Genomic DNA, 27,920 nt, shown 5'->3' on the forward strand with positions numbered 1-27,920 from the left:
ATACGACATATGATCTACAAGTGATACGTGATGTAAGGTAATGTATGATGTCATCTAAGATGCAACATACAATATATATGATGTGCTGTGATAATGTCCCATCCTTTCAGAGAACAAGTGATGGTCATCACCTCTAAGTCTTCTCCAAGCCAGGCATCCTTCCTTCCTTCCTGCTTCTGCCCAGCATCTCCTCCAGCCAGGCTGCTTTTCTCCGGGGCAATGGCTCTCTGTTAGGCTGTGTGCTGAGGTCAGCTGAGGGGGCTTTTCTACTCTCAGTCCTAGACCACACTCCATACCAGCCACCTCGGGCTCTTTGGTTCATCAGGGACTTTGGTTCTCACAGGTGACTCTGACACGAAGCCATGTCGGAGAACCGCTGCCCCGGAGGGCTCGGCTTTGCTCACGCGTCCCTGACATGCAGATGCCAGAAGTGGGTGCAATGCTCAAGGTGCTGGCCTCCTCCCGACAGCCTCTTTCCAGTCACACTGTCTGCAGGAGCGCCGCACGGGGCAGTCCACGGGGCAGCCCACGAGGCAGCGATGCGGCACAGGGAGCCAGCAGTCTCACCCTATCTCTCAGCCTCGCTGGCTGGGTGTTTGCCTGTGCATCCTTTCACCCGCAGCTACCCATCGTCTCCCTACACAATTCTTATGCTACTACTTTCCCACTCCAGGTATGAAGCTATGCCCCATCCCTGTTGGCCCCATCTCGTTGGAGCATACCCACTTCTCCACATTTGGAGATGTCTGTTTGGATCTACACTCCATACATTAGCTCAGCCTTCCAGCTCCACACCTTCCCTAACTTGACAAAAACATCTATGTCTTCATCCCAGTCTCTGATAAGGACAATGACAACGTAAGACTGCCCAAGAAATGGGCAGGCCTGTCCTCACAGGTGTAATATTCATTCCATGAAGACTCACCTGCCCGGATCCCAAGCCTGTCTCCCCACACAGAGAGCACCTGAGACCCAGTCACCTTGCTGAGTGAAGAGAAACATACACATTTACTTCCATTTAATAGAGAATTCAGCTAGATTGGGGTCAAACCTTTCTGAATGTCTTATCTGGTTAAGCTAAAAACGAATTTATTTTTGCATGACTCATGCATACCTGACAATATGCAGAATTCCTGTGGACAAAGAAATACAGTCACACACGAAATGTAAAGGCGGGGAATCACGGAAGCATCCTTTCACGCTTTCCTGAACCCGGCATCCTCTGAATGCTGGCATCATTCTCTACAGCCTCAGACAGACCCACCAGGACAAAGCGAGGCCCTGAGAGCGGAGCCCCTCCAGGATTTCAATGTGTAGACGCCCCAGGTCACTCCTCTCAGCCCCACGGTGTACTTACGTGATGGTATCAATCATGTCGAGCCCCATCTCCACGCAGCAGTGGGCATGGTCAGTCTTGGGCTGGGTGAGTCCCGACACGCAGTAGTAGCAGTCCCCGAGAATCTTGATGCGACGACAGTGGTTCTCCTTCAGGGAAGGGGAAGGCACACAGTAAGAAGACAGCACTGCAGTGGCTGTGAGCACCTCTGCTGGCTCCACTACCTCTAGACACTGGTGGCCACAGAGCACTGACAAGACACATTGCACCTGGGCCAACACCTTCCCGCCCAGGCCACCCCCTTGTGTGGTCACCACAGTCTTGAGGGCTGGGACCAGGCACACATCAATCTCCTTCTCCCTTTCCCCATACCTCACACATAGCCTCTTTCACCTTGGGGGGTCCATCCCTCCTGTCTGCTTCACTGAGCCAACTCTACAGGATGATCCTTCAAGGTCCAGCTGGAATGCCACCTCCAAGGGGCATCTTCCCCAACTCCCTTTATTCCCATGGCACCTCCCTTAACCGCCACACAGACCATCTCACAGCCCTCCGGAACGTGCTAGATTCCCCCCAACAGCTGCTTCTCCCCAGGAAGGGTGGACCTCTCACCCATCTGGGTGTCCCTGGGGCTTCTGACCTCCCCACCCATAGGGCACACTCCCTGGAGGCAGAAGGCACCGGCCAAAGCTGAATGTCCATCTGCTCATCTGTACACTGGTACGAATAGGAACAGCAGCACCAGCCTTGCAGGGCACGTGGAAGGTGGAGAGAGTTAACTCTAAGACCCTGTATTGTCTTACTTGGATCAATCACTGTCAACTGGGATTATCATCACGACTGTTGTGTTTATTTCAGGGACAACATTAAAACAGCAGCTTTAAAGCATTTCTATTTCAGGACCCCTTTATGTCTTGAAATCACTGAGGACTCACTAAAAACAAAAACCTTTTGTGTAGGTGGGTTATAGCTACTGACATTTAACAAAAAGAATTTTTTCATGTACAAATGCATTTAAAATAATAGTGAATCCACTGCGGGTTAACACAAGTAACATTTTATGAAAAATCCTGACACTTCCCCAAACAAAAGACAATGAGTGAGAAGCACAGAATTGCAGTTCACTTCTGCGAGCCTCTGTAGCGCCGCCGTCTCGAGGGCAGACAGTGGATTCTGTGACCCACTTCTGCATCCAGCCTTCACTCTGTGCTGTCTCTGCAGATGCCCGTGAAGGAACCAGCCTCACACAAGCACAATGCTGGATGAGGAAGGACCTCACAAGTCCCCTGAGATGGTTTTATGAGGCCACAGAACTCCTCCAGCCACTCTGAGAACACATCGGTGGCTTATATTTAATGTGATCCTTTGGTTTCTTACAAATGACTGGGGCCCTGCAGGTCCTCTCGAATGCTGAGTTAACACAAGTGCATTTGGGATGAGAGTTACCTCATGATCCCTGTGCTCACCTGTGCCCCACATTCTTAAAGAAGAGGAACCAGGGCCAACACAGAGTGAGTCAGGGCAGGGCCAGGCCACACCGACCGCTGGGAGCCCCAGTTCCCAGGCTGAGCAGGGATTGGCCTAGCAGCTGAATGGCTTGTCCACGAAGTATCTTCCCAGAGCTGAGTAGACAGCTGATGACCCTGCTGCTGTCCTGAGCTGCCCTCAGGCCTGGAGTTGCAGGGACCTTGAGAGATGATCCTGGCCACTGCCCAGCATCAGAGACGGGGGCACTATTGGGCATACAGTTGGCTCTGTGCCCAGCTCCTTCCACCACTGAGCCTCCCTCAGCACTCCAAGACTGTGGACGGGAGATAAGGGGAGGAGGTGATCAGAGACTTCAGTCTGTAAGACGGACACTGAGGCCAGCCTTGTAAAGCCCAGGGGCCGAGTCTGCTCCGCCAGGGTGCAACAGGCTCCTCCTGCTGACAGGGAGCTGGTCACAGAGAAGCTGGTGATAGTCCAAAGACGTCCAGGGTCTGGCCGCTTAGGGTCTCCTCCATCTCTGCATGACTGTGACAACTACTTAGCCCTTAGAAACCTGGCCTCATCTGTGGAAGGGGGTCTTCCCACCCGCCCTCATCCCCCGGCAGGCTGAGCTGCAGCTGACATGAGCCTGTGTCAGGGGCCTGGGAGCACGAGTTCAGAGCTGGGTAGGTAGGTCCACTCCACCCAAGGGCAGGCTTCTTGGCCCAACAGCTGCTGTTTCCCAGGTGTCCAAATGTTTCAAAGGGGTCAGGATGTGCCTGCTTGGAGGCTAGCTGTGGGGACCAGTGATGATCTGGGCAAGGGTCTCCGTGCAGTGGCTGGCACCATGGTTACTGTCACTGCAGCAATGATAGGGCCTGGGACCACAGTCAGCGCTCACAGAAGGGACTGTGTCCTGTCCCAGAGAAGGTGCAGCCAAGAAGCCACAAAAGTGACCTGGACACAGGGTTGCTGCCTGGTTCCAGTGCCAGCCCCTCAAGGCCCAGCCTGAATGACCATTCACTGGACCCCAGGGTGTGCTGCCAGCGCCAGTCTCTGTCCTGCAAAACTGAAGACAGGGCCCCTCACTAGGGATGCGACCGGCCAGTCTTCTCAAGCCATCCTCACCAGAGCCTCCAGGCCCACAGTCAGCTCTGGGCTCCCTCCTAGGACACTGCTCTGTCCCCATTGGCACTGCCCTGGCATGCCTCGTGCATTCAGGCCTGCTTCCAAACATCCCCCAAATGTCCCCAACGGTCAGAAGCAGGCCTGAATGCACGAGGCCTGCCAGGAAGGAGAAGCGGCCACCCCTCACACTCAGGCTTCCTCCGCCCAGCCCTGCCGCTTCCCACCCCCTCCCTGAGATTAGAAACCCCGTGAGCACTCACAACCTGTGACGATGGCCCTGACACATCAGGATTTCTTTTCAGAGGTCCCAAAGGAGGGCTCAAGACCCCTCTGGGAGCCCACAAGAGCCACAATGCCCACTGGCTGCTGGAACTCTTCTTGCACATGGTTTTGGAAGGGTCGCCAATCCCCAACTGTAAGGACCTGTGCTCTTGCATCGAGGACTTTCACGCGGGTCCCTGATCATCCCTGCATCTCATGCGCAGGAGTGGACTCAGGGATTGTGGGTAACTGCCAGTGTCCCTGCCCCCACCTCAGCTCTGAGCTGTGTTTCCAGCATCTTTCCAGGGTCTGATGGGTACCAGGGCCTCCTGGTCATCTCTGTGAGTCCAGAACAAGCCTATTCCTGGAGTGGGACAGGTTGCAGGACAAGGCTGCTGAAGGGATGAGTGTGCATGAGTGAACAGGCCAGTCAGATCTGATGGTAGCAGGGCTCCAGGGTAAAAGGCAAAGGAGAGGCCTGTCAGTATAGCTGCTCCAAACAGCCCACCCTGTCAACCCAACTATCGTATTTGACACCAAGACTTGGCATGGCCACCGCAGAAGAGGACATTGCTGTGGGGCTGGCTGGGGTGGAATCATCAATTACCATCCCTACAGGAGTCCTATGTAAAAGGAGGCATAAACAGCACATGGGAATGAAGGCCAAAGAGACACCCACGGAGCCTCAAGTGTGACCGTCACTGCATGGTGTGGGCGAGCTGTGAGTGGGGAGAACCTATCTCTGCATGAGGACCAAGGGCAAAGCCATCTAGCACAGACTATCCACATGCACACAGTCATGTGGAAGGCCTTACAAGCACATGAGGGCTTGTGTATTCTGAAGAAATTGTCCAGAACAGTTGTCTTTAGAACAGCAATCCTCTCCTAGAACCTGGGCAACATATACTATACACACACGTGTGCACAATTCCAGCTCACCCAGCATCACACATGAGTCTCTGGAAACTGTTCTGAGATGCAAAGCTGAGGACCCTCCTGGGCCCTCATGGTGTCCCTTTCCCACCCACCTGCACCACGCTGGCACTAGCGGAGACAGTTTAGGACAAATGTTGAATATATCGCTTTATTTTGTCTTTAATCTCAGAGGCCCTGGCTTTTGTTAGCAAGCTTAAGAGATCAAAAAAGGTATTTCTAATTGGTTTTAGTGTTTCTGATTTTAGACTCTTTTTTATAAATATGAAAAGTCAGCACCCAGAGTCCACTGCAATAAGCACCACAGGAAGTGTTGTGTCTCCTCCAAAAGAAGAAAGAAGATGAGATGGAGGGTTGGCAGGGGCTCAGAAGCATGTTCAGCCCTAAGGGACAACCCAGGCTTGAAAGGGACAGGACTGCAGGCAGGTGATGTGACAACAGAAGCTTCTCAGTACAACAGAGTGGCTACAGGAGAATTCAGATAGGAAAATTTCCTGATTCACTCCAGGTGTGGCCTAAAGAGCTGCAGCCAGCTCACAGACAGTCTGGGCCCATCATGGTCTTAAGGGTCTGAGCAGGTAGCCACAGGGAAGGGTCTAGAACAACAAGAACTCACATAGGCCAGTACATTCTGACCCTGCCCAGCCCCAGGACCCATCCCAAAAGGGCACAGAGGTAACATCTAAAAGAAAGCAGAGAGTCGGTGGCTCAGGAAGATCCACTGCCAATTCCAGAGCTCTGACATGCCCAGGCTGCTCTAGGGCCAGTTCTAAAACAGTAGAGTCCAGAGAGGCCAGAGGACGACGCATGGACTCACACACTGCACCCTAATTCTGAGAAAACAGGTACCTGGGAGAAGGAGAGGATGAGAAGCCTGAATCAATCCAGTTTTTGCCTGAAAGTGACCGCATCCAAAACCCAAACCGGCCAAGTCCAATTAACTCTGTAAGACTGGAGTGTTTGGCTCTCAGTGGAAAAACGAAATAAGAAATTTTAGAAAACTCTAGAGGAAGCTTCCTGCTACAGAAATAGGGCAGAAGAGCTGAAACATAAGAACTCTGCAGACACCTGTCCATCAACAAGATCAAATCAGGTCCCCGGAAGCCTCCCCGCCTCAGGGGAGGACTGAAGAATCAGCGTGCCCTGTTGGGAAGCGCTCTCCAGGAACAGTTTCACAGTGAATGCACTACCAGCATCAAAAAGGAACAAAAAGGAACCATGGAGGGGCAAAGGGAAACCCAACACAAACATCTAACTATATACCCAGGATGAACAGTGGGCAGGGGAGGGGTCTCTCCATGTACCTCGACTTCAGTTTTTTACTGTAGAACGAACCATGCAATTATTTTACGTGCCTAAAAAGAAAACTTAAAAACAGTGATACCTAAAAGATCAAAACCAAAATGAAATAAACCTGTTACCAGCATGATCACAGAGAGAAGAATTATTCCAAGTGATGAGAAAACACATATTTGACTGTATGTCTGGCAGAATATAATGCAAGGACAAAAATAACCACAAAGAAATCTCCAATTGCATTCAGCAGACTTATTGTTGAAAATAATATTGGCCATGTTATTTTGAGCCTACTATATATAGAAGGATGAAACAAATAATATTACTGTCATTAGAATTTTCAGCATCACCGAAAAGATACAAATACAAAAATCCAAGGAGTGAAGTGAATTGGAAATATCAAGATAAACTCATAATTTATTTTTATTTTCCTAAAAAAAAAATCCTATCTCAGTGCCCTAAAAAGCCTCGGACCAATTACAACACAGATTATAGGGCTGAAAAACCATTTCCCACTGAAAGAAACCAGGACTTCTAGAAAAATGCTTAGTGTGAAGATGCTGCTCAGAGATGACTGACCTTAAAAAAAAAAAAAAGGACAGAAAACAGAAAGTAACCTGAACAGGCTCCCACTTGCCAAAACAGGAAATTTAACACCAAAAATAAAAAAAGATGGTAATCGATCAAAACACATCAAAGTTTTTAAAATCCATGACTTCATAACGGGGTGCTGATTATTATTTTGAAAACTGGTAAGTAAAAGTAATCGAACATTTACTATTTTTGAGAATAACCCAGTAGCTGAATAAGTATTCTTTTTTTAGAAAAAATCATGAGCTAATAATGCTGAAGAAATTAGGGAATTAAAAACCTCCATCTTGCAAAGTAAATGCAACATAAAATGTCAGCCATGCTTGCAAGGCAGCTGCTATAAAACCATTGGGTGCAATGTGGATGGGAGACCGTTGATGGACAGGTCACACGGATAACCACTCCACCATCAATCTCAACCTGGCAAGAAGAAAAGCAGCCAGCACCTGCCTGCTAGAGAGAAGCAATGAGAAGTGCACAGCCACCCAGGAAAGGGTTATTAAAACAACAACAACAACAACAAAAGCAGATTCAAGAAACTACTAAGTCTCCTGAAGATCTACCAGTTCACAGAAGCCGAGGAGAGGGCAGGAGGAGCACCTAAAAAAATGTCACAGAGGATGGGGGGCCAAAATGGGAGGGGCACTGTTAAAGATTAAAAGGGAAATCCCAAGACTAGCTAATTCCTAGAAACAGTAAATACTTTCACTTGCAAACCAACCCATCCCCAGTCCATGCCCTAACCACCCTTTGTCTAATCTAACTCTCACCTACCTGCCCTAAATCACTCCCTGGCCAGGTACCAACCAGGGCCCACTCCTATAGCCCAGAGCCCATGCACATTATTCAAACTATCTAATCCTAAACCTGATAAGCTGCTTAACCTGCCCCACCCCTTCCTTCCCCTGAAACCACAATGAAGGCTCAAGGCCACACTGTCCCCTTCCTCCTTCTGCCTGCTGATGACCTGGGTGCTCACTGTGCGGCCCTGTTCGGCATGGCGTGAATGCCCTCTGGTCTACAGGCTGTGAGTAATAAACTTCCATCAACGACACAGCCTCTCTGTGTCATTGTTCAGTCACCTCCAAATATTAAAATCCTGCAAGACAATCAAGACATATGTCCATCTCATTTGTATCCTGGTTGGAACAAATCAGCCAGGATGAAAAGACATTTTTGAGACACAAGGGTGAGCCGAGCCCAGACTGGGATTAGAGATGATGTAACTTTCATCAGTTTGGTTGGGTATGATAATGGTATCGTGGTGGTACCAGGTGAAATGTTCTCAGATGATAGAGTTAAAGGATTTATGGAGGAAGTGAAATGACATCTAGGATTTGAGGGAAGGCAGAGGGTAGAGACCAAACAAGACTAACCAGACATTAACAATTGCTGGAGCTATATTACGGGTGAGAGAATTCACTTCAGGCCTCCTGTGTGGCCAGTTTTTTAGCAGCTCACAGAACTGGGGTGTGGGAGCAGCAAAGGATGTACAGACTCTCCAGTGTCCTTTTCACATTTTATAGTCACAGAAACCAAGACATGAGAAGTAAGGACGACGTGGGTGTAGTCCTTGCAGCTGCCTGGTGATTTCTGGCCTCGGAATCAAGCCCAGTGAAAGGATCCACAAGGAGAGCAAAGGCTGGGAGGGGCTCAGGAAGTATGGAAGTGAATACACAGCTTCATGAGCCTGAGACTTTACAGGGACAGCTCTGTCTCCTGGGTCGGCTTCCATAAGTCCCTTTTGGAGATATCCAGAGTAGACACAAAATAAATGAAAAATAATGACCTCACTAACACAAGACATAATAATGTCATCTTTTGGCAATTAAAGGTTGAACGAAATGGTCAGATTGTGAGATAGAGGAGGGACCCCTCTTAGGGGTATGCAGGACCCCACAAGCATGGAAATAAAGGAAAATCCTGAGTTCCTTCAAGGGAAATTCCAGGCTCCCAGCTAGCCCTGAGAGGTAAATGAGCAACTTGATAAGCAAGAAGGTTAACAGTAGCTTAAAACAATAGCCAAGGAAGTTAAAGTCACAGGATGTTTGGTTCCCTATAGAAAATAAAGATAACATCTTAACATATGTCCCTGAGTTGTTTTTTAGAAACCTAGACCCCAAATGGATATGCTGGCAACCTCAAATAATGGAGAACTGAGGACTGAACTCTGACTGCCGATCTTTGCCCTAAATTTCTTCCTTAAGGGCCTGGAGGAAGTCACACCCACAAGCCAGAGCTGACATTCTTTTCTGTCGACTCTGACATTTTAAACAAAACTTCTCTTCTTTAACCAATTAAAAATCAGAAAATCTTTGATTCTACCTAGGAGTCCTGTTTAAGATATCCTTATTCAAGATATCCTATCTTTTTAGGCCAAACCAGTGTATAATTACCACGTATTGATTTACGATTTTGGGTCTGTTAACTTCTGCTTTCCTGAAATTTACCCCCGCCTTCAGAAACCTTGCTTGCAAGCCGTTGGAGAGGTTCTGTCTTAAGCGAGAGCTGCTCAATTCTCCTTCCTTGGCACCCTGCAAATGAAGGCCCTTCTTTTTCCTGCTGTAGATATTTCTCCCTCCATGTAGATATTTTGGCTTTACTGTGCTGGGCAATCATACCTAGGCTCAGTTGAGTAACAACTGCACCGTACAGCCATGCATGTTTGCCTCGTCATCTGTGACCAGGACCCCAGAGCTGTGTCAGCCTGTAGGAGGATTCTTAAACCCGGCGTGACACTTGTCCTATATTCCCTTAAAGCAAATTATATGAATGCAAGTGATCCTAACTTAAACACTCATGAAATCATTGCTCAAATACTCCTGTGTTGGGTCCCCATGGATCAGAATGTCTACTGATGTGTCCATGTTTGGGGTCAGCACAGGCTTTCAGAGGCCATCAGCTGCCTCAGCATATCCCACAGGATTACTGAGATCCAGGTAGCCTCAAGCCCAGGCCAGGGAATGGGAATGTCTCATGGGGGTTGTCTAACCTCACCACACTGACCAGTCTAGTCTTGTACTGATCTCCGTCAGGGACCTGCTTGTACCATCTGAAATCTGAATGCACGTCTGGCATGCGCCAGGAAACAGTCACTGTGGGGCAGAGAACTTACAACAATGTGAGATGCTCTCATTGGGAAAAAATGTTCCCAGAAGGGTTCCTGGAGTTATGACCACAACTAAGGGGCTGTGTTCCCATCCACCTAAGGAATGGGATCAGGATGAGCCCCAGGCGGCCCAGCTGATAACCGGCCAAGCTGGGATTGTCTTATCTCTGTAGATGGCACACAATGAACCCCTCCTTGCTGCCCCACAGTCTTCTGGAAATGGATGAAGGAACTGTGTGCTTAGTTCAACCAGTTCATGTTCCCGTTAAGAAAACTGACATCCAGAGAAGGGGCCCTGTCCCTCCACAGGTGAAGGTGGAGTGAGACTGGGCTTCAGCAGGTGTTTCTCATCAATTCAAAGGGGTGTGGCCAGTCTCCCAAATATACATGGGTATTAAAGCAAATGTAAATCTAACAAATATCCAATAAATGGGGAAAAGGTCAAAAATATTGTTCACATCTGTGACTATCAACCATGGCTAAGGAGATAAATAAACCATCAGCTACTATCAAGACTAAGGCAAACATGTTCTGTGTTTGTTTAACTTCCCACAGAGGCCTTCATAGAGAAAGATATGTTTGGACTGCAGCTGTGTGTAATTTTCCAAGCCTGCCCTTCACAGGGGCCACTTGCATCACCAACACAAGGGCCTCAGACATACAAGTATACCTGTGGTACACATATCCCATGTGGTCCTACTTCATGGGGGCCACCTGCATCTCCAACACCAGAGACTCAGAAACAGGCCCTTGCAGCCATCAATTATACAACCTGGAGCCTAGAGTCTAAACATGACCCAGCCTGGCTACCAGTGGGGGGCTTCAGTATGCATGGACATCTGGCAGCCACGACTCACTAGAAACCATTAGAAAGAAAAGCAGCTCTTTCCTGCATATAATGCCCCTATGGAGACCAAGGCATTTAAAAGACATGCTCCATTGCTGCCATACAGCCAGATATAATGTGAGCACATCTGAGGGACACGCATCTCACATGCTCCTACTTCACAGGGGCCACCTGCATGTCCAACACCAGGGACTCACACACAACACCAGCACATACGAGGCACACACATCTTCCTACGTGCTCCTCAAAAATTGACTCATGCAGATTAGAGTAAAACATACACTTGAATAATATGTAACACCATCAATGCACAAAGAAAATACAAACAAGTAATACAGAAAAAAAAAAAAAAGGAGCAAACTGGGTCATTCCAATTTTGAACTTCTAGGCAGTTACCTCAACAAGGGGAAACAAGATTCAAATTGAACTTCTCAAGATGAAAACTAGAGTGTCTGAGATGGAAACTATACTGGATAGAATTAATGATGGGACATACACTGCACAAGAAAATAGCTACTATCCAAATGAAATAGAAAGGAAAAGAATCCAAAAATTTTGAAGAAAATCACCAATGAGCTGTAGGCTCCCTCAAGAGTGAAACTCCTTAATACATGTGGAATTGATGTCCCAGAAGGAAGAAGAGAAGAAGCCATAAAATGTATTTGAAAAAGGATCACCCAGGTTTTTTGTTTTGTTTTGGTTTTTTTACCAATGTAACTGTAAAATTACAGATGCAAGCTCAACATACTGCAGGCACAGGAAACATGAAGAAAACTCAAATTCACATCAAAATCAAATTTCTTACAACTAGTGATGAAAAGAAAAAAAAGTAGACAGAGAAGACCTATTTCAAACAAAGGAAGAGAGTTGCTGGCAGACTTCTTATTGGAGACAACATGAGAGAAGACACTAGAACATCATCTTCAAAGTTCTGAAGAAAACAAAGCAAAACTATCAACCTAGAACTCTCCATGTGGTGAAAATACATTTTTAAAAACTGAGGCAAAAAAAAAAGAATCTTTCAGAAGTATAAAAACTGAAAGAATTCATCACCAACATACCAGCACTATAAGAAATGTTGTTTAATTCTTTTATTTACTTTTTCACACACAGTGTCTCACTCTGTCACCTAGGCTGCAGTGCAGTGATATGATCATAGTTCACTGCAGTCTCAAACTCCTGGGCTCAAGTGATGCTCCTGCCTCAGCCTCCCAAATAAGTAGGACTACAGGTATGTGCCACCACACCCAGTTAAGTTTTTTTTTTCTTTTTTTTCAGTAGAAATAGGGTCTCATTATGTTGTGCAGTCTGGTCTCAAACTCCTGGCCTCAAGTGATCCTCCCACCTCAGCTTCCAAAGTGCTAGGATTACAGGTATGAGCCACACCCAGCCAAAAGGAATTATTTAGGCAGAAATATAAAACACAAAGAAAGATTGACTGCATAAATGAATGAAAAGCAAAGGAAATAGTTACTACATGAATAAACAGATCAGATATTTTTACTGTTTAAATTGCTTTGAAAGAGAACTGACCGTGTAAATAAAATGTAAAATGGAGTTTATAACACAAGAAAAAGTAAAATGTACAGCAACAACGTCATAAAGGCCAAGAAGGAAGAAACAGATGTACACAATTGTAAGTTTCTTATGCTGTAATTAATAAATCATGTGATGGTAGACTGCTAAAAGTTAAAATACCTATTATACACTTTAAAGCAACCACAAAAATAACAAAACAGAGTTATAAGCCAATAAAGGCAGTGAGATGGAATCATAAAACATAATAAATTGGCAAAATGACCAAAGAAAACAAAAAAGGGAACAAAGAACAAATGAGACAAATGGAAAGCGAATGGCAAGGGGACAGACTAAACCTAACCACATCACTAACAAAAATAGTTCAAATACCCCAGCTGAAAGCAGAGATTGTCACCTTAGGTAAAAAAATAAATAAATAAAAGCAAAACTAACTAGGAACAAACTTTAAATAAAAACACACAAACAGGCCGGGCATGGAGGCTCACATCTGTAACCCCAGCACTTTGGGAGGCTGAGGCGGACGGATTCCCTGAGGTTCGGAGTTCGAGACCAGCCTGGCCAACATCGTGAAAACCCTTCTCTATTAAAATTACAAAAATCAGCTCGGCATGGTTGCGGGCACCTGTAATCCCAGCTACTCAAGAGGTTGAGGCAGGAGAATCTCTTGAACCCGGGAGGCAGAGGTTGCAGTGAGCCAAGATCATGCCACTGCACTCCAACCTGAGCGAGACACTGTCCTAAAAATCAAAAACAAACAAATGAACACACACAAACAGACTAAAAATAAAAGGATGGAAGAAGACACAGACCTTCCATATCCATGGGTTCTGCATCTATGGATCCAATCAACTGCAGATGATAGAATGTAGTTAGGTCTATCAAGGCTGCATCTACACTGAACAGGTACAGCTTTTTTTCTTGTCATGATTCCCCAAACAATACAGCATAACAACTATTTACATAGCATTTACACTGTAGTAGATATTATAAGTAATTCAGAGAAGATTTAAAGTATACAGGAGGATGTGTATAAAGGTTACATGCAAATACTATGCCATTTTTTATAAGGGACTTGAGCATCCAGATTTTGGCATCCATAGGTAGTCCTAGAACCAATGCCCTGTAAGTATCGAGCGACAACTATTCTTTCTGACAATAGTCAAAGGAAAGTTGAAATGGCTCTATTAATATCAGACAAATGGGATTACAAAGCAAAAAATATTACCAGAATAAAGAAGGTCATTTCTTAATAATAAAATAGTCAATTCATCAAGAAGACATAACCATTATAAATATTTAAAAATTGAATAACAGTTTAAGAATACATGAAGTAAAAATAGAACTGAAAGAAAAAATATACAATTATTTTGGAGATTTCCATACTCCTCTCTCAATAATTGAGAGAACAAGTAGCCAGGAAATCAATAAAGATAGAGAAGACATGAACAATCCTATCAACCAATTGACCTAATTGGTACTTACTGAACACACTATTAACAACAGAATTCTACAAAATCAGTGTACTAACCCACCAGAGTAAGCCATATTCTGGGCCATAAATTTAAGAGGATTCAAATAATAAAAAGTATGCTCTCTGACCACAAAAAAACTAAATTAGAAGTAAAAAACAAGATCTTTGAAATATCACTGAATCATCTCTCTAAATAACCCATGGGTCTAAAGAAAAAAATAAAAATCAAGAGAAATTAGAAAGTATTTTAAACAGAATTAGAAAAACACACAACATACCAGAAATTGTGGGATACTGCTAAAGTAATACTTTCAGGCAAGTTTACAACAATAAATTCTTATATTAAAAGACACAAAAAATGTTTAATTAATGGTTTTGGCATCCACCTTAAGGAACTACAAAAAGAAGAGCAAATTAAACCCAAAATAACCAGAAGTAGCACAATAACAGATATGAAAAGAAACTAAATAGAAAAATAGAGAAATCAATCAAATGAAAAGCAGTTATTTAAAAAAAAACCAATGAAACTGATAAACCTCTAGCCAAAATGATCAGATAAAGGAGAAAACAAAACTTACCCAAACCATGGATAAAAGAGGTGACACCACTATAAATTCTACAGACATTAGAAGGAAAACAAGGAAATACTATGAACAACTACCACCAAGCTTATTTAAGAAAAAAAAAAAAAAAACTGACCTGACTAGCTCTATTTAAAGAAACTAAATTTATAGTTAAAAACTTTTCCACAAAGAAAATATCAGGTCCAGACGGATTCACTGGTAAATTCTACCACACATTTAAGAAAGAAAGAATACCATTTCTACAAAAACTATTCCAAAAAATTCAACAAAAGGAAATATTCCCAAACTCATCTATGAGTTAAGTGTTATCTTGACACCACGTACAGAATAAGAAAAGCCACAGACTAATATCTTTAAGTAACATAAATGAAAAATTTTCTAAACAAAATTTTAGAAAAGCAAAGCCAACAATAAATAAGGATAATACAAAACAAATCCTCCTCAACTTATGATGGGGTTACAACCCATAAATGTATGGTAAGCTGAAAATATTGAAAATCAAAACTGTGTGACTGATTGGGAGCTGTGGCTTGCTGCCGCCTCCCAGCATCACAAGAGGAAGGCACTTTGTATTGAATGTGTATCATTTTCCCATCATCTTAAAGTCAAAACAGCATACGTCAGACTATCATAAGTCAGGGACCATCTTTATGTCCAAGTAGGGCTTGTTCAAGGAACAAAAGGATGTTTAGATATCCTACCATCAATCAATGTAATTCATTCTATGAGCAGACTAAAAAGAAAAACCATATGATCCTTCCAATAGATGCCAAAGAATTAGACAAACTTCAACATCCATTTCTGATTCAAAAAAAAAAAAACTCAGCAAATTAGAAACTCAGCAAACTAGAAATAAAAGGAAAACTTGCTCAACTTGATAAAAAGTATCCACAAAAAATCCAACTGGTAATATCATATTTAATGATGCAAGACAGAATGCCTTCCCCTAATGTTGGGAACAAAACAAGAATGCCTGCTCTTGACACTTCTATTCGACATTGTACTGGTGGTTCTAGTCAGTAAAAGAAGGCAAGAAAACAGAAATAAAAGACACCCAAGCGGGAAAGGAAGAAGAAAATCTGTCTTCATTTGCAAACAACATGATGATTTATGCAGTATGTATACGGAAACCTACTAGAAATAAGTGAGTTCAGTGGAGTTTCAGAACAGTTTACTAATACAAAAACTCAACTGTACAGTTGGCCCTTGAGCAAAACACAGGTTAGGAGTGACAACCCCCACACAGTTGAAAATCCACGTATAACTTTTGACTACCCCCAAAAACACAGCTACCATTGAGCAGAAACCTTACCAACAATATTAACAGTTGATTAACACATAAATAAGCTAGTATCTATTTAGGTTGGTGCAAAAGTAATTGTGGTTTTTGCTATAAGTAATTTAAGTAATTACAGTTTTTGCTATTACTTTTCTTTTTTTTTTTTTTTTAGATGATGTCTCGCTGTCACCAGGCTGGAGTGCAGGGGCACGATCTCAGTTCACTGCAACCTCTGCCTCCTGGGTTCAAGCAATTCTCCTGCCTCAGCTTCCCAAGCAGCTGGGACTACAGGTGCGTGCCACCACACTCAGCTAATTTTTGTACTTTTAGTAGAGACGGGGTTTCACCACATTGGCCAGAATGGTCTTGATCTCTTGACCTCATGATCCGCCTGCCTCGGCCTCCCAAAGTGCTGGGATTACAGGTGTGAGCCACCGTGCCCGGCCTTGCTATTACCTTCAAAGTCAAAAACCACAATTGCTTTTGCACCAACCTAAATATATGTATAATCCTTTATGCACTCACGGCATATGCAACCTTTTCTTAACGTTTTCAATATATCTAGGCTACGCAGTTCATCTGTGAGTTTTTCCAAACTATCACAAATCTCCAAAATATTTTCCAATATATTTATTGAAAAAACCCATGTATAAGTGGATCCACACAGTTCAAATCCATGATGTTCAAGGGTCAACTGTATTTTGTTATACTAGTAATGAACAATCAGAAATTAAAAGCTGAAAATCAATAGCATTGGCCGGGCGCGGTGGCTCACACCTGTAATACCAGGACTTTTGGAAGGCCAAGGCAGGCGGATTACTTGAGGCCAGGAGTTTGAGACCAGCCTGGACAACATGGTAAAACCTCATCTCTACCAAAAATAGAAAAATTAGCTGGGTATGGTGGTGTGTGCCTGTAATCTCAGCTACTCTGGAGGCTGAGGTAGGAGAATCACTTGAACCTAGGAGGCAGAGATTGCAGTGAGCCAAGATCACACCACTGCACTCCAACCTAGGCAACACAGCAAGACCTACCATCTAAAAAGGAAACAACTAGGAGTTACTTAGGAATAAATCTGATAAAATACATAAAATACATATACACTGGCCGAGCATGGTGGTTCATGCCTGTAATCCCTACAACTTTGGGAGGCCAAGACAAGAGTATCTTTCGAGCTCAAGAGTTCGAGACCAGCCTGGGCAACATGGTGAGACCCAGTTTCTACAAAAAAAAAAAAAAAAAAATTAAGAATTAAAAATTAGCTGAGCATGATAGCATATGCCTGTCGTCCCAGCTACTCAGGATGCTGAAGCAGAAGGATTGCTTGAGCCCAGGAGGTGGAGGCTGCAGTGACCTGTGATTGCACCATTACACTCCAGCCTGGGTAACAGAAAGAGGCCCTATCTCAAAAAAAAAAGAAAAAAAAAAAAAACACGAAAAAAGAACTACATATACACTGAAAACTATACATTTCTGAGAAATGCATAGAATTTTTTTCTATATATTTTTTCTGAGAAAAAATTAAAGAATATCTAAATAAATCTAAATAAACATATGGTGTTCGTGAATCAGAAGACTATTTTTTAAATGTTAATCCTCCCAAGATTGGTAACATAGATTCAACACAAATCCCAAACAAAATTCCAGCAGGCTTTGTTACAGAAACTGACAAATTGATTATAAAATTCACATGGAAAAGCAAAGCACCTAGAATAGCCAAAATCACTTTGAAAAAGAACCATAAAGTTGGATAAAACACAGGACCTGATTCCAGACTAAACATTATAAAACTACAGGGCCAGGGTATGTGATTTTTGATGTCAAAATAAACACATAGGTTAATGGAACAGAATTTTTTTAAATCCAGAAATACATTCAACTACATATGGACAAGTGATTTTTCTAACATTTTGGAAAGGGAATTCAGTAGAGAAATGATAGTCTTTTCAGTAAATGATTCTGGGACAATTAGATATCAAGATAACAACAAAAAAAATCCAGCTTTGCCCCATACCTTGAAACATATACAAAAATTAACTCCAAATGTATTATAAACTTAAATGTAAAACCTCAAACTATAAAACCCCTAGAAGAAAACACAGGAGAAAATCTATGACTTTGGTTAGGCAAAGATTTTTACTTTATTCTATGTAAGTATATATTTATTTACTTTGCAACCTTACTCTGAGATGAAGGGATATGCAGGCTTGGCTTAGATAGCTGGCAAATGAAACAAATGACTGTGATTATTTGCGTATCTTTCTCATGTGAGTTTTCCTTAGGACAATGTGTACTTGTAAAGCTATGGAAATTCACATGCGCACAAAAATTATGAATACACTATGTTGTGTTTATACCTTATTAAACATTAATCTGATAATTGCATCTAATGCTTTGACTTTTTGTGGACAATGTTTGTTTTCAAGTTTGGATGCAGAGCTTATAAAATGGTGAATAAGTGAAATAGTATTCAATTTACTTGTGATACAGTATGTGCTCTATAAAACAAGTATTTAAGGAAAACTTTTGTTCCCCTGCTGGATTGTGAGGCAGACTAAGTCACAGATTGTATTCTCCTTACATATGCACGTACCAGTGATTAGCAGTTTCCTGCACACAGCAGAATGAGAGGACATTTGCAGAGTTAAAATGGAATCCAACTGCATTGTAATGATAATAAGGACAGCGTTATTTGACAGTTCTCTAAAACAGACAAAGCTGATAAACGGACAATTTCTAGCATCAAATGTTATCTGGTTATATAATTGAGAACTTGATGGGACTTTTAAAATGAGTTTATCATATCTTTATGTTGGAGGGTCTCAATGATTTTCAAGTTGGATTTTCAAATACTTGCATAGTTTTAAAAACATTGACCCCGCTGATCACAGCTTTCCTGGTAACAATGGTAATGATCATACATTGAGTGTAAACCCTATCCTAGGCACTGTGCTAGAGGCTTTAGACTTTTTATTATTTTACTTTCCATTACTTTACTTCTCACTAACCAACCGAAATAGTCATATTTAGTCTTATTTTTGAGTAAGGAGACTGAAATCCATAGAGGTTTTGGATGGCTGTTCACAGGGTGTGGTAGGTTGAAATTCCATGCCTCCCCAGCCCCCCAAAGACATCCAGAGTCAAATTTCTGGAATCTGTAAATGCAAACTTACATGGCAAAACACAAAACAAAGCAAACAAAAACAAAGATCTTTGTAAGGTAATAAATTAAGGATCTTAAAATGGGGAAACCATCTTGGATTATCCAGATGAGCCCTGAATACAATGACATGTATCCTTATAAAAATGAAGCAGGAGGAAACTTTACACACACAGAGAGAAAGGGAAGGAGAGAGGGAGGGAGGGGGAAAAGGCAGAGAAAGAGAGAAAACAGAAGAATGAAGAGGAGCAGGCAGCAATATCAAGACAGAGGGAGACTGGAGTGATGTGCCCACAAGCCAAGGAATTCCAACAGCCAAGAGAGGATGTAAAAGTTAAGGGACGAATTCTCCCTTGGAACCTCTGGATGGAGTATGGTTCTGCAAATATCTGGATTTTGGCCAAGCAATACTGATTTCAGAATTTGGGCCTCCAAAACTGTGAGAAAAGAAATTTCTCTTGTTTCAAGCCACCAAGTTTGTGGTAATGCACCACAGTAGCCTTGAGAAGCCAATGCACAGTTATAGCACTTTGGGCAAAGATTTTTTAAATACAACACATAAGTTACAATGCATTAAAAAAACTGATAAATTGGACTTCATAAACACTAAAACTTTCTGCTCTTCAAACAACACTGTTAAGAGAATAAACAAGCCAAAGTCTGAGGGATCATATATCTGATGGAGGACTTGCATGTAGAACATATAAAGAATGCTCAAAACTTCACAAAAAGAAAAAAATCAACCCAAATAAAAGGAAGCGGTCAAAAGGTTTCAACAGACACTTCACCAAAAAGACATATGAGTGGTCAATAAGCAATGAAAAGATGCTCAACCACATCAGCTACTAAAAAATAGGAAATTAAAACCACAATAAAATAGCACCACACGTCTATTAGAAAAAAACTAAAATTAAAAAGACTGACATCAAGTGCTAATGAGGATGTTGAGCAACTGGAACTCATACACTGCTGATGGGAATGTGAAATGCTACAATAACTCTGAAAACATTGTGTCTGTTTCATAAAAAGTTAAGCATACATCTACCATGTTTTTTAGGCATTCTACTTCCAGGTATTTACCCCAGAGAACTGAATATCCATACACAGACTTGTACATGAATGTTCATAGCAGCTTTATTTGTAATAACCCAAACCTAGAAATAACCCAAATGCCCATCAAAAAGTGAATAAACAGACATGCTTCAGTACAGCTACAAAATGGGATGCTTCTAAGCAATGAAAAGGAATGAAGTACAGACACATGCAACAAATTGGATGAATCTCAAAACAATTATGCTCAGTGAAGAAAAGCCAGACAAAGTAGAGTACATATTGCCTTGTTCCATATATATAAGATTCTAGAAAATTCAAACTTATTTGTAGTGATAGAAAGCAGATTAGTCGTTGCCTGGACACAGGGAGAGAGTAAAATAAGAAGTGGGAGGAGAGAGGGATTGCAAAGGGTCTGGAAAACACTGAAGGATATGCTCAGCATATCCTTGACTGTGGTGATGGCTTCACACATGTGTACATATGCCCAAACGAACAGAACCGTACACATATGCAGCTCATTATCAGTCAATCATACCTCCAAAGTAAGGAGTCCTCTGTGCCACTGAGGACAGTGGGAAGCCGAGGAAAGATTTGAGACAGGAAGTAGAACTCCTTGTGTTCACCCCACGAGGAGCTGCTATGGAAATCCCGGTGAGGTGTAACATATCCCAGAGGTACTGAACCACAGAACTTACACACATTATTGGAAGGCGGGCACTAGTTAGGCCACACGTGGTGCAGTTTGTTGGAAGAAAGAAGCATGCCAGGTTGCGGAAGACAGAGTGTTATGTAAACCTTTCCTAGGAAAACTGACAGATTCACTTTGTATTCAAAAAGTCATCCAAACACATTTGAGAACTTTTCTTAATAATTTTCCTAAAGACACCAAAACATGGCCCATGCGCTGTCCTGCCTTGGGGAAGGGTGGGGGTGCCTCCTCATATACCGCCCTTCCCCCAGAAACCACTCACCCTCCACCTCTGGTAGGGTCTGGGCAGGTCATTCTGCAAGGATCCCAGGACAGGGAAACACTTTCCCTGCTGTGTGAAGAAATATGCATTTCCATTCTGCTCATTGTAAACTGTGCAGGGGCCTGGAGGGGCTCTAGCAGGGGCAGGAGCATGGAGATGGATGGTGGAAACCGAGGTCTTCATGCAGGGAAAGCGACAGGCTCACTTGGCTGGAAGGTTGGGGTGTGAGGAAAACCCATGGGGTCAGAGTGGAGAATGCCAAGGGACCCACCTCTGAGGCCCAGTGGTCTGTATATGAGCATAAGCTTTAGAGAGTGGCTCTCAGCCTCTGGCCTGCAAAATCCAGGGCAGTTAGCAAAATGCAGATTCTTTATCCCTAGGACTCTGATGAGTGGTTCTGGACATGGCCCAAGAATCCACCTTAAGGTATCCCAGGTGACATGACACTTGCTTGTCAATCATGTGCTGAGAAGCAGCAAAGAACCACCCCACCAGGAGCCTCCCAGGGGCAGCCTCATGCTCAGCCACAGCTGTGCATATGCGAAGTGGGCGCCGGGAGTCTTGGAGAGCTTGGCATCCTCCCTCTATCCCCACAGGGCACTCACTACCACCTGGTGACAGCCAGTCAGACTTGTGCTTGCTCTGCAGATGCATCTCTCCACGAGTGGATTCTGGAGCCTATTTACAGCAACGGGGAGAGTAAGGAGTGGCCGGTGCTCTTCAGAGCCATCATGCGCAGATAGCTGAGCCCTAATAAACCCACAGCCAGCTCTCCCAGGTACTGATCCTGCTCCCAGCCCAACTCAGCTTCTCCAAATGAGGTTCCTGGCCAACAAGTGCCTACTGTAGGCCACCCCAGCCCCTCCTCTGGCCATTCTCATATGTGGACCCCATCAGAGGTTCCCCAGCCTCAGGTAACAGGCCGAGGAGTCTAGAATCCACTGGAGTGGACACACTGGCATGGCACCGTCCCACTTAAACAGGCAGGGATAGCCATTGTGTGCCAGGCTCCATGGTCAGCACTGGAACTCAGTGCCAACTCAGACATGTGTATGGGCTGTCCACAGGCCAGCGCCTCCCTGGAAAACCGCCATACAGTGATGAACGAGTAGGGTTAGCTGGACAGGATGCACCCATTCCACAGAAGGCTGGTGAAAGGTCAGAGGCCCAATGGGCAGAGACCTAGAGAAAAGATGGCCTTTGGGGCTTTCAAGGATGAGTAGGAGTTCTCTTCTAGGAAGACAGGCTTTGGAGCCATAATGACACCGCTTCCAATCCTGGCTGTGGCTCTGGGGATGTTGCTTTATCACATGAGCCTCATTCTGCTCACTCTTAGAATGAAGATGACATCATGTCCTGGCCAGGATGTTACAAAGACTTCTGTGAGGTCACCAACTTGGCCTTTGTCTCCTCATGTTGCACAGTTCAGCCAAACTCAAGACTTTCAACTAAGGCTCTTAAAGTTCCACCCTGATTTTGAGGGCAAGGGTCAAGAAAGAAACAGGCCCAGCCCCTTGTGCCTGTATCTGCTCACATCGGAGCATCGCCTTCTGGCCCTCTAGTGCTATAAAACAATTGCTGGTCAATATGTGCCCCCACCCACACACTGCCGAGCCCTCTACACCCCAAGGCTGTCACTCTGTGGTGGCATCAGTGCACTAGGGCAAGGCCCCATCTTCCTTCCTGCCTGGCTGGCGAGATCCCTAATCGAGCCCCTGTCTGCTCCCACGTGATCAAGAGCTTCATATCCAAATGGATCCCACTTACAATAATGTGTTCCTAGAAACCAGAAAATATTCTCTTCAGCTGACTCAAATGTTGCTGGGACTGAGCAGCCACTTTACACCAGAGTTGTAGTTATTGGGGGTGATGCTATTTATGCTGCTGCAGGGACTGCTGGTCCAGTTCTCTCTGCTGTGCTCCTCATGGGCACCTGGAGCTCTCAGCTGGCAGAATTCAAGGGCTACATGAAGGCACCTTGCAGCTGTAATGATATCCTAACCTCTGCCAGCACTGTCAGCCCTGCTACGCAGAAACAGCGTCCCCAAGAACAAAGGCGGCCAGCAGTACAACCTGGAGGCTCCATGGGGCTGACTCCCAGGACACTCCACCACCCAGAGGCCAACACGTCAGCCACTGCCCAGCTGCTGGGCAGCCACACAGCAAAGACAGGGCGCATGGATGTCTTTAAACGTAACACTGTTCAGGTGTCATGGTTTAGAGCAGAGGCTGGCATGCTGAGGCCGTGGATCACTCCTTATTTTGTAAAGTTCTACTGGTGCACAGCCACACCCATTTGTTTAAGTATTTGTGGCTGCTTCCATGCTCCAACGCAGAGTTGAGTTGTTGCAACACAAACCATATGTAACCCACAGACCCTGAAATATTTACTATCTGCCCTTCACAGACCTAGTCAGCTAACCCTAGGCAGAGAGCCTCACATTAGGGGCTGCTGGGTCCAGAGCCACCAAGCCTCTAGGAAGTAGTTGGTCCTCCCTGACCCTCAGTCTCCTTCTCTTGGACATGGGATAACACCACAATCCTGCATGGTCACCGGGAGGAGCAGAGAGCAGAGTGCAGGGCTTTGTGCTGCAGCAGGTGTCCGCAATACACATATCTGTGCACACATGGGAAGTCAAGAGGACAGACTCCCCTGACACAAAATCATGTCAGCTTAGTCCCCATTTCTCATGAGGTGACTGTGTTCTGTGCTGCCAAAGGACTCCAGGAGAATGTTCCCAGCCAAAGGTGGTGACCCACAGGGGACACACAGGCACTTACATGCATGTGCAGATGCACAGTCACACAGGTACACACATATATACATACTCATATATATACCACATGCATGCTAACCTACACACGTACACACGTGTGTTCATGTAAGCACTCACACGTAACACACCTACACACATAACACACATGCATTTGCAGGCACACAGGCTCACTCGTGTACATTCCCACACATGCACACCCATGTTCACACATTTACGTGTACACACGCGTGCACATGCATGCTCACACATGTGCACACTCACACATGTATGTACAGGCACATACATCTCAACACATCTCTCACTCCACTTGACCCATCAGGCCTCTCCACCATGTACATCACCCACTCTCTGATGCATGCACATTCTTCTTGATAAAAGTATGTAAGCCAGCATCCCAGGCATGAATCAGTATCCTGGCGAAAGAGCCAAGTAGGTTTCAAGGAGTCACTTGGAACATGGAAACACGAGATGAGAGAGCATGTGATGATGCCTCGAAACAGGCCCAGAGCCCCCACCCATACACCCTGGACAGTGGCACAGATAGAAAGGAACAGCAGATGCCAAGGCCTGGGACCAGGGTGACAGCCCAGCACCATGAGCAGCAGGCAGCTCTCCGTGACACCTTCAGCCTCTCCTAGGAGCCAGCACTTCTTTATCAAAGGAAGAAACTGCAAAGCAACTGGGCTGAAATAAGGTGCCTCATAAGAGAACGAGAGCCCTAGGGAGTCTACAGCAGGACTGCAAAGGGCCTGCGCTGGCCCAGCGTGGGTCCTGTCCCCTCACGGACAAAGGTACTGATCTCAGGACTGCCAGGAAGACAGAATCAGATGGTAGGAGTGGAGGACCCAGCACCAGCTCCAAGCACAGTGAGAGAGAAAAGGCCCAGGTGGGGCCAAGCGGGACCCTCCAGAGAAAAGCTCCCAAGATGACCAGCTTCCTGCTGAAGGGGTGGGAAGCAGGAGCAGGCCCAGGACACAACACTGGCTGCACAGTCCAGGGGACAAGCCTAGTGGACGGCCCAGATAAGACTGCAAGGGCACTGCAGACCAGAAGCTCTGCAAGGGCACTGCCCAGCAGAAAGATGAAGTGGGCTTTCCCAAACGGGCTGCTATGGAACATTGGCCCAGGCTATCAACGGGGTGTCACTGCCCACAAAGATTCCTGTGGGGAAAAAAAGGTCTTGAGATCCAGTTGTAAAGTCAGTTTACTTTTCCACTGTTTATACGAAAAGTAAAAGGTGCTGATCTTTTCCACTGTTTACTGGAAAACTAAACAGTGACTTTACAACTGGATCTCAAGATCTTTTCTTCCCCACAGGGATCTTCCAAAGGGAGTAGTGTCCAAAATCCCCCATGCCCACCCTCTTTCCCCCCTACCCTTCCTACCTTAACCTCTCTCCCTCATCAGGTGTCTGCAGCAGGCTCCCAAGTTTTCTCCCACCTCCAGTGGGTCCCCCTAACTGCTGCCATGTATGGCAAGTCTCACTGGCCTCAGCTCGTGTGACTACCGCCTGGCTCTGTCCTGCCCAGCCCTGCCCTGTGCTCAGAATGCCCCTCAGGACTCTGCACAAGCCAGCCCCCTATCAAGGTGCCTTCCTCTCCCCTCCTTCATTGAGGGAGCATCCACATTTTCCCCCAAGACGCTTCACTGCCACTTCCTCTGAAAAGGTTCTGCCTTGCTGAACAGAGCTCACTGCCCCTTCCTCTCACACTGACCTCAGCGCCCCTCCCTGACCACCTGGAGGCTGGACAAGAGGTGAACTTGAACTTGGCTCCATCTCACTGTGCTCCTCTCACACCCTCACAGGGCAGGGATGCTAGGTGTCTGGGGTCCAAGGAAACTCAGGTGGGCCAGTGGCCCTGAAAAGCATCACATCCTGGGCTCTCCTGACACCAGACTCCCTCCTCCCCTTCCCCCTTGGAAAGAGGAGACTTTCTGTGTCCATGGTCAGCCGTCCTGCAGAAGCCGACCCTTCCTGCACAGGCTGGGCGCGAAAATCTCAGGGAGGATGTGCCAGGTGAATGGCAAGAGGGGAAGTTCCATCACATGCAATCAGGGCACATTCTAGCTTTCAATCTGATGACTGATGAGCAGTACAATGTATCTGTGAGCAGCAGAGCAAAAGGAGGGGTAGGATATCGATGCCATGCAATAGATGTGCTCTCCCTGGGCCTGCAACGTCTGTTGGCTTCTGCAGCTCAGATCCCAGTCCCACATGTCCTGTCTCTAAACACAGCACATTCTGTGGGGAGAAAGGGTGACAGTGCCAGCCCCTCAGAAGCCTTATGGCCAATGTGACTAAGTCCCAGGAGGGCAAACCTCTGTACAAGGAGGTTTGGCTGGCTTGCTCATCTTTGCTTCCAAACATGCGCATTACAAGCCAAGGCTGTTGGGATGGCCTTGGCCCGACGTTCAGCAGAACTTGGCTGCCAGATGTGACTGATCCAAGGAAGGTCTTTCAAAACCCCAGCACACAAGGGTGGTCACTGCCTGCACCAGGCATCAGGAGGCATCAGCAACTGGGCCCCCAGCAGACAAGTTTCAATCCCAGGAGGGTGGCAGACCAAGAATCAGGCCTGCTCCAGTAGAGCCCAGAACGAGGGGTTGCAATCACCAGCTCCGTTTGCAGTGGGACACAATGGCAGCAGGATGGTGCACAGGGCTGACCCATACCTACATATGGCCTGCACAACGAAGCCTTCTGCATGGAAGTCCCGATTCGACAGCATGCTGGCCATGCTTGTGCAAGTATTTTCCTATCTGGTAAATGCAAGGTTCCGGTCCAAGGAAAGGAATCAATGAATGGTGAGGCTAAAAACAACAGGTTATTTATAACCTTGCTGGAAGAAATGCTTAGCAATCAGTCTAGTTCATGGTCCAAATACAGGGAATCCACTGGCATATCATCACTCCAGAAGCAATTCTAATTTAATTCGAACAAAGAAAAACGCTGCACTTACCGTGGCTAATTCGTCAAACTTGCCGAAGAGCTCATTGAGGAGTTTCACCAGCTCCTGGGCCGTGCACTGGGATGCCAAGCCCGTGAAACCCACGATGTCAGCAAACAGGATGCTGCAAGAGAAAGGGGTGCCAGGCTGCCCTTCTCCCAGTCACTCAGGAAATAATTCCTAGAGGTGTACAGACGTTTACATCTCCAAATCACTGTAGAATCAATCACCCCATTTATTCCTCAATGCAGACTAGAAATGAAGGCTTCCTGGTTCCCATCATATAGGTGAGAAGACTGAGGCTCAGAAAAGCCACAGAATGCCTGGCCACCGGGGGAGTAAATGCTGAGGCCATTCACAGCTCGCCATCCCTCATGCTGACCCCTCACACCACATAGGGAAAGCCCATCTCCCCTCCGCTAGACCTGCCTCCCCTTCTTGAGGAGCTTACGATGTGGCCAGCGGCACTGAGCAGAAGTGATGTGCTTTTAAGTATGTGGTCCCCTCCACACCCCAATATTCCCCTTCTGCCCCCTGAATGCAGGAAACTCGCAGGCCCTGAGTGTGGTGTCAATGCTTCACAATGTAAAGGGAGGGAGTCCCCGAATTCCTGGGCAAAGGGGCCGCCCCCTCAGTCTGCAATGACAGCAGGAAACACACTGTCTTGCATCAAAGCCTCTATGTACTGAGTGTCTATTTATGATAGCACTGGGGTGAGCCCTAAACAACACAGTGTCTACCCACAGGGCAGAACTTTCATGTTTTCTGGAATAATAAGACTTTAAAAAGATGTTTCCAATTGTTTTCTCTTCTTGCAATATTAAAACATGCTCTTTGAAAATATCAGGAAAAAAATGTAATTATATATTTTTGTCTATAAAAATGTTGTAGCGTTAAGATATCTCTCCACAAGGTCCCAGTCATTTAATCACATTTTTTTCAAAGTGTTCTCGGCTTTTTCTGTAACTTTGAGGCTTCCTGAACCCAGAACGCCCCCAGCACCACTATAGGAAATAAACGCAAAGTAAAAGAAAATGACCTATTTTGTTCACAACACAGGGTATCTCCAAAGATGGGCCAGCCAGCAGGGGCAGGAGGGGGACAGGGTTCAGAGCCTGGACTCCAAAGGGCACTATCCAGCTTCACCAATGACAGCAACTTATCCAACTG

General features: G+C 45.3%; 1 protein-coding gene across 1 annotated transcript in view; it reads right to left on the reverse strand.

The window, feature by feature from the left end:
• Window positions 1-27,920, reverse strand: part of ADCY1 (adenylate cyclase 1) — a 142,980-nt gene that overhangs the window by 67,514 nt on the left and 47,546 nt on the right. The window contains exons 4-5 of the mRNA XM_007981391.3: window positions 26,763-26,874; window positions 1,358-1,485 (exon numbers count right to left, since the gene is read on the reverse strand). Coding sequence (XP_007979582.3) covers window positions 1,358-1,485; window positions 26,763-26,874 — 240 coding nt within the window. The remainder of the gene's footprint in view (window positions 1-1,357; window positions 1,486-26,762; window positions 26,875-27,920) is intronic.

This window comes from Chlorocebus sabaeus, chromosome 21, assembly GCF_047675955.1.
Source record: "Chlorocebus sabaeus isolate Y175 chromosome 21, mChlSab1.0.hap1, whole genome shotgun sequence".
Lineage (NCBI taxonomy): Eukaryota > Metazoa > Chordata > Mammalia > Primates > Cercopithecidae > Chlorocebus > Chlorocebus sabaeus.